This window comes from Protopterus annectens, chromosome 9.part0, assembly GCF_019279795.1.
Source record: "Protopterus annectens isolate FY-2018-M chromosome 9.part0, PAN1.0, whole genome shotgun sequence".
Classification (NCBI taxonomy): Eukaryota; Metazoa; Chordata; order Ceratodontiformes; family Protopteridae; genus Protopterus; species Protopterus annectens.
Window position 1 is genome coordinate 796214350 of NC_056743.1, and position 7303 is coordinate 796221652.

The following is a 7303-nucleotide window of genomic DNA, read 5'->3' on the forward strand; positions in this document are numbered from 1 at the left end:
TACTACAGATCACAATGTCATCTGCAAACATCATAGTCCACGGGGACTCCTGTCTGATCTCGTCTGTCAACCTGTCCATCACCATTGCAAATAAGAAAGGGCTCAGAGCTAATCCTTGATGTAATCTCACCTCCACCTTAAACGCATCCATCACTCCCACCGCAGACCTCACCACTGTCACACTACCCTTGTACATATCCTGTACCACTCTTACATACTTTTCTGACACTCCCGACTTCCTCATACAATACCACAAATGCATGATGATACAAAACCTATTATTCCATTATTCTCTAATCAGAGGTAGGTTTAAAAACCTGTCCCTGCTCTTGGGTCATTATAGCCTCCCCAAACATTTTTTGCAGGTGTTCGCACTCACAGCCAATTAGACCCTCTCTCAGTTAATTATCTTATTCATTCCCTACAGGGCAACAGCCAAATGACATGGGTCTTCATCCAGGCAGCCATCTTGAAATTGATCAAAACTGCAATTGCTGGAAAAGGGTGATCTTTAATGCTTGCATGCAAGTAATAAAGAATACAGATGTCAAGAGTCCATTTATCACAAGATAAAGCACTATCACAGGCTGGGTTTAAGAATCACAGTCCTATCAACTAACATTATAATACAAATGTTAATACTGGTATTTATAAATGAAACTGTTCTGTAATTACTATCCTATTGTCGGTCTGGTTAACACTGTAGTAGATGAAATTCGTGCTGATGGATTTATAGTGTCCTGTGACTGAAATGATTGAAATAAGCTGTTAAGCATAGAATATAGATGTTAGAACATAACAGATACAGCTTGGCACTGAACCTATACAGCCACCTTTAGTTTAACTTTTTGCAGTACCTCAGAAAGAAAAACTGAGGATTCTAATAAATTTCAACCTTGACTTGTTTTAATAACACAAGAGTAAAAATTTATATAAATATTTTACCTTCCTTGTGAAATTCCTCACATTATTCTCTTTAGGGAAAAGCTTTTTTCTCAAAGACTATTTCCTCTACAAAGGCAGCAGATAAAGTGAAGACCAAAATGTTTTCTATGTTCATTAAAAGTTTACAGATTTCTAGTAATCTTTTTTTCTGTTTTAATTTAGCACAAGAATTACAATTCAAAATGATTAAGTTATTTCCCTTAGCAAAATACACACTTGGAATGAAAATCCACAGAGGGAGTTTATCCCCCATAACAATGTCTGTTGGTCTGTTCGACTTGCTAGTTCTACTTCACTGCATACCCTAGAATATGGGGGCGTACAAGAGGCAGAGCCAACGGGGCATGCAAATGCTTCAATTTCAAATCAGAAAAGCCACTATTCTCCAGATACTGCCATGTTTCCACTGTAAGGCTGCAGCCATCTCCAAAATACCACCACAGAGGGTCAAAAATATGCTGGAAGAAGTAAGTCCAGGTTGCAGGATCTGCAGCTACATGTTCCAAAAAATAAAAGGCTCCTCCCTTTAATGAGAAAGAAAAAACATTTTGTTTTTTAAAACAATCACTTAGATTAAATTAATGAAGCATTATTTATTTTCTATGTTTCCCATACAGTAAAGCACAAACCACAAATACAGTATGCAATATATTGTACCACATCTCCTGGCTGACCTGTTCAGAGTCCCCTGCTTTTTCAAGAAAACATTCATAAAGCTTATAGTCCTTTCAATAAACTTTATTCTTTTTCCTAGGGAATCAAATAACCTTTAAACAAAGTGCAGCTAATTTACCAAGGTCCCATGTAAAAAGCAAGTAAAACGAATTCAGATGTAAGAGTAAAATGATAATTTGCCTCACGAGCAAATAATAAATACTGTTTGAAATAATGACATAATATACTGGCAGCAATTATGCCATTTATTTATTTAAGAACAGTCAGTTGATGAAATAAAAGTTATGTACTTACTATAACAATAGATCTGTGTTGTCTGATGCCATCTTTCAATGTTTTGGTATTCAGATCCGACCCAGATCGGACTTTGGCCACTCCAGACTTTGGATCCAAAATTCACACTTCTCCCCTTACCGATAACCTCCTGCTGCCCATCTAGTTAACTTAGATTGAGTTTACCCAACTTTTATCTAATGGACAAAGGACCCTTTTCTCAAACAAAATAAAAAGATTTGCTACATTAACTCAGTTTCTGCTCTGGAACTTGAACATATAAATAAACCCAGGTAAAAACCAGTACAATCATATCAGGAACTAAGAAATAATAATGGAAGAAGGACAGATGGAGAGAAGTTGAGGAAGGACAGAAGCAGACAACACAGATAGTACAGTTGTGTACACTTACCATGTCCGAGTGTATTCACTGTCGCAGTCATCACACTTGGGTTATCTGCCTGCAGGTAGCCCTCAGTCGGCCGAATACCAGAGACTTAGTATTTCTGCGTTGGATGCTGTCACTCTAGGAATGACATTAGGTCGTCAGGAATATAAAAACAAGTAGCTGATGCCATTACATCAGTTTTTCTTGCCCCAAATGTCAGGAGCCCCACAAATAGGGAGCTAAGTTATGGTGGGGAAAACACCACCAGTAAAAGGAAGTACCAATACCAATACCCCTGAAAGGGGTAAGTAATAGCCATAGAGAGGAGACGAGAGAGAGAGAAACCATGGAGCTGGAGGGAGGGAAACCAGGACTTCAACAGTGAATACACTTGAACATCTACATGTATGGTAAGTGTACACAACTGTACTATGTTCTTCGTGTTTCACTGTTGCAGTCATCACACTTGGGTGGATTCCCAAAGGTGAAGAAGGGTGGAGGCAGTCAAGAAGAGTTAGGGCTGGCTAGTATGCCTTGCAGGACTGATGTTGCAAAACCTGCCCTGGATTTGGAAAAAGATAGGCAGGTGGTAATGCTTGGTGAAGGTGTGTACTGAATTCCAGGTAGCAGCTTCCAGGATGTCCCTGGTAGGGACTCCCCTGAGAAATGCTGTAGAGGTAGATGTTGCCCTAGTGGAATGTGTTCTGACCCCCTGAGGGGTTGGTTTCCCATGGTGTTTGTAGCAGAAATGGATGCAGTGTGCTATCCATTTGGAAATTGTTTTGAAATGGCCTTGCCCTCAGCCCCTGTTGCAAAGCTGTAACTGGTCAGATTTTTGGAAGGGCTTAGTCTTATCAAGGTAGAATCTGAGCTGTCTGTACACGTCCAAGAAGTGCACAATCCTTTCCCCTTTATTTTGAGGATTAGGGAAGAAAGTTGGCAAATGGATGGATTGGTTGAAAGCCACACTGGACACCACTTTAGGCATGAAGAAGGATTAGTCCTGAGGGAAACCCTGTCAGCATGGAAAATAATGAAGGTTTCCACAGCCATAAGTGCTTGTAGCTCAGACACTCTTCTAGCTGAAGTGATGACCAGAAGCAAGGCTGTTTTCCAAGAGAGAAATTTTAAGTCTGCTGATGCAGCAGGTTCAAAGGGGGGAGAAGCATGAGCTTTTCCAGTACAAAGTTGAGGTCCCAAGCAGGGGTGGGTGCTCTCCTTGGTGGCCTTAAGTTATTTGCCCCTCTCAGGAACGGTTTGATAAGAGGATGCGAGAAGAGAGGTGGCTCAGTGTTGTAATGAGCCAAAATGGCTGAGGCATGTATCTTAAAGGGGCACTGGCTCGTTTCTTAAACTGCATTTCTGCCTCGGACCGAAGCTGAAACACTGTCACTCACTTGGGAAATCACATCCCGTTTTTGTGACATCACTCATGACGTACTCACAATCCCACCCACGATACTGAGTTACTTAAAAATGCCTGCAAACCTATACTCCACTCTTGTTTTGCTTCCCTGTGAAATAATGTAGTGAGTAGTTTGGTTCCCCTGCTTCAAATGGTGCTCGCTAGTTTTTCTGCATTTTTTTTTACATAAGTATTATTTTTGGCAGTAAATTCAAAAGTTTTTAAAAGTGTATACATTTTTGTACGTTTGTTGCTCATATCATATCTCTCAACTGTCCATTTTTTTAAAGAAAGTTTTTCGCTCATAGTCTTTTCCTGCTATAGCAGGGTATAACGATTGGGTATCCATATTCATCAAGGACACCCACACCTCAAGACTGATGGCAACGCACGATGCATCGGAGACCATCCAGGTGCAATTAACCATAGGCAAGACTGCCCTGCAAATTGTAGCATGCTACAGGCCACCCTCACAAACTCAGGAACCTCACATGGCCTTCCTGAAAACACTAGAGGGGATAAATGTATCACCAAACACCATCATACTAGGTGACTTCAATTACCCTAATATAGACTGGGAACACTACTCAAGCCCAAACACCCTAGCCCAAAAGTTCCTGGAATTCATAAACTCAAATGCCATGGAACAACTAGTCACCATCCCAACAAGAGGAGAAAACATACTTGATCTCATCATCACGAACATGGGAGCACAATGTTCAACACCGGAAGTATACCCCTCACTGGTGAGATCAGATCACAAACTAATCTCGCTGGAGGTCCTCATCCCACCCCACCTGAAATAAAAGACCACAGTAAAGAACTTCTCGAAAGCCGACTTCACACTTCTAAAGACTAGTGTGGTCTCCTTTAAGGCCCCGCAGGCGAGGCAGAACAGTACTCAAGCCGCTGAATCACTTACAAATGCCTTCTACCAGCACCTGCAGGACTGCATGGATAAGGCAATCCCAAGCAAAACAAAGACTCTTTGTACCAAAGGCAAGCGTCCAGTCTGGTGGACCCCAGCCATAAACAAACTCTACAACCAAAGGAGGAAGCTACTACAAGATAGAGCAAAATCCTTAAAAGGTAAGACACCCTTGATCACTATAAGTAAAAAACTAAGAGCTCTCATAAAATCATCCAAAGCAAATTTTGAGAGAAAAATAGCTAAAGACTCAAAAGACAATCATAAGGCCTTCTTTAGCTATGTTAGAAACCTGGGAGGAAACTCCCAGATATGCTCAGAACTAGTTCAAAATGATGTGAAGATTACTGATCCTACAGACATTGCCAACATACTGGCTGACAGGTTCAGTGCAAACTTCTCCCCTCCCCAAAAGGAGAGATATCTATACCAGCGATTGCAGCCTCCCAAACATCTCCAACGCCCAAGTGAGAACTGCTCTCCAAAGCAAAAAACACAGCATCCATGGGACCTGATGGTGTCCCCGGCTGTGTGCTCCACTAACTCAACGAGGAATTAAACCCACAGCTAGGACAGCTGTTTAATCATAGTCTTACCTCTGGATACGCACCCAGGAGTGGCGCACTGCAACTGTGGTCCCACTTCACAAAGGCGGTGCCTCCACCGACCCTGGAAATTACCGGCCCATTAGCTTCACAAGCCTTATATGCAAAGCCATGGAGAGGATCATAATGGACCTCATAAATAAAGACATAGGGAATTTGCAGACTTTGGATCCATCCCAGTTTGGCTTTGTCAAAGGCAGATCATGCCTTCTAAACTTGGTTGACTTTTTCAAACAGTCACCAAAGCCATTGATGAGGAAAGGCAGTCCATACAGCCTACCTCGATCTGGCGAAGGCCTTCGATACAATACCCCACTCGGGTATCATTGAAAAACTCATCAGCTTAAATGTTAACCCATACATCACAAGATGGGTTGCAAACTGGCTGAGTGACAGAACCCACAGGGTCAGAGTTGCTGGCGCCATGTCAGACTCAAAGCCTGTCACAAGTGGTGTACCACAGGGCTCAGTCCTGGGCCCACTCTTGTTTGGCATCTACTTTTCCAAGTACAAGCAAAACAGGAGGGTTATGGCTGACAAAGTTTGCAGATGACTGCAAACTGGGCCATAGTAGAAAACACATCTGACACAGATATCCTTCAGAAGGGTCTCACAGAAACGGATAACTGGTGCCAGAGCCATGGCCTAAAGTTAAATGCCAAAAATGCATAGTCATACCCTTCGGGAAAAACAAGGTTACCCCTAGCTACCAAATAGGTGGCAATCCACTGAGCACAGAAGAAGTTATCAGGGACCTGGGGACCCAGGTTGATAGTAGTCTGTCATTCGACACCCATGTAGCTAAAGTAGTTAGGAAGACCTTCTACATTGCCCACCTTATCATGAAGGGATTCTCATCTAGATCAAGGGAGGTCATAGTCTCCCTATACTCATCACTCATCAGACCAATGATTGAGTACAATGCCCCATTCGGAATGTATCTGACCCGACACTTGCAGCAGCTGGAGGCCACAAAAGTTCCTCACCAAAAGGATAAAGGGTCTCAAACATCTGTCCTATGCTGCCCGACTGAAAGAACTCCAGCTCTATTCAGTTGCTTACCGCTTGCTCAGAGGTGACCTTTGCCTAACATACAAGGCCATGTCAAACCCAGATTTGATGAATATGCTTCACCTCAAAAATCTAGATCCGTCAGAGCCACAAGGGCGGAGACTTAAACCTCGACACGGCTATTAATAGGACGTGCTGGAGGGATAGATTCATCACCCAAAGACTCCCTATGCTGTGGAATAAAATCCCGGTATATGTGAGGCAGAGCACCTCGCTGGCCTTGTTCAAGAGAAATCTTGACCAATGGATGGGAGATCGCAGATATACCCCAGGGATTACCTCAGTGTCACTGCTCGACAGAGGCACAGCAAAATAATGGGTATAGTTCCCCATACTAAAGGGGTGGCGTAAGCCACAAAACTATGGGCTAGGCTTGTAAATGCCCTCGGGCAGATAGCCTAGTATGAACCTATGAACCTGATGGCAGTAGCTGTGCAATGGTAGCAGACTGTTTAATATGATCTTGTGGTTTAACTCTTTTGTGTTGGTCAGTATGGAAATGGAATCCTGTTTTAATTGCTGTATATTTGCATTACCAATTCCTCCAACAGAAGATTAAATCTTCGTTTGTGAAACTGGTGTTAGGCTTGTAGTTAACATTATTGAGAGACCTGGTGATGCGTTAAAAGTAACAACGTACGTCTTGTCTTTTATAATGCACAATCATTTAGATGCAGGCTTGCCAAGATACAGAGTCTGTCTAGCCGCTAAGTCGCATAAATTACGTTCTGGACCCAGTATTTAAGTATATGCACTTAACACTGGCCAAACCGTCATATTTTAGAATTTAAGCTGTAGCCTGTAATATTACCTCCAATATCTTTAATCTTGTGCTGTGAGTGAACTGATTTAATGTGTGTTTTGTACCTAGCGACACGCCTGCAGAGCAGATCTACATGTCAGAATGTTTCTTCACAGAAGAGCGTCTGCATGTTTTGTTTTTGAATATAGTTTTCTTGGGTGTTGCATACCTGCTGGAATGGCCGTGTTTCCTGTCATTTAGACCATGCGCT

The 7303-nt window shown here is 42.3% G+C and overlaps 1 protein-coding gene across 1 annotated transcript in view; it reads right to left on the reverse strand.

The window, feature by feature from the left end:
• Positions 1 to 491: 491 nt before the first annotated feature.
• Positions 492 to 7303, reverse strand: part of LOC122811535 (methyltransferase-like protein 7A) — a 260516-nt gene continuing 253704 nt past the window's right edge. Inside the window, 1 exon segment of the mRNA XM_044083433.1 lies at positions 492 to 1469. Within this exon segment, the coding sequence (XP_043939368.1) occupies positions 1233 to 1469 (237 nt within the window). The 3' untranslated portion in view covers positions 492 to 1232.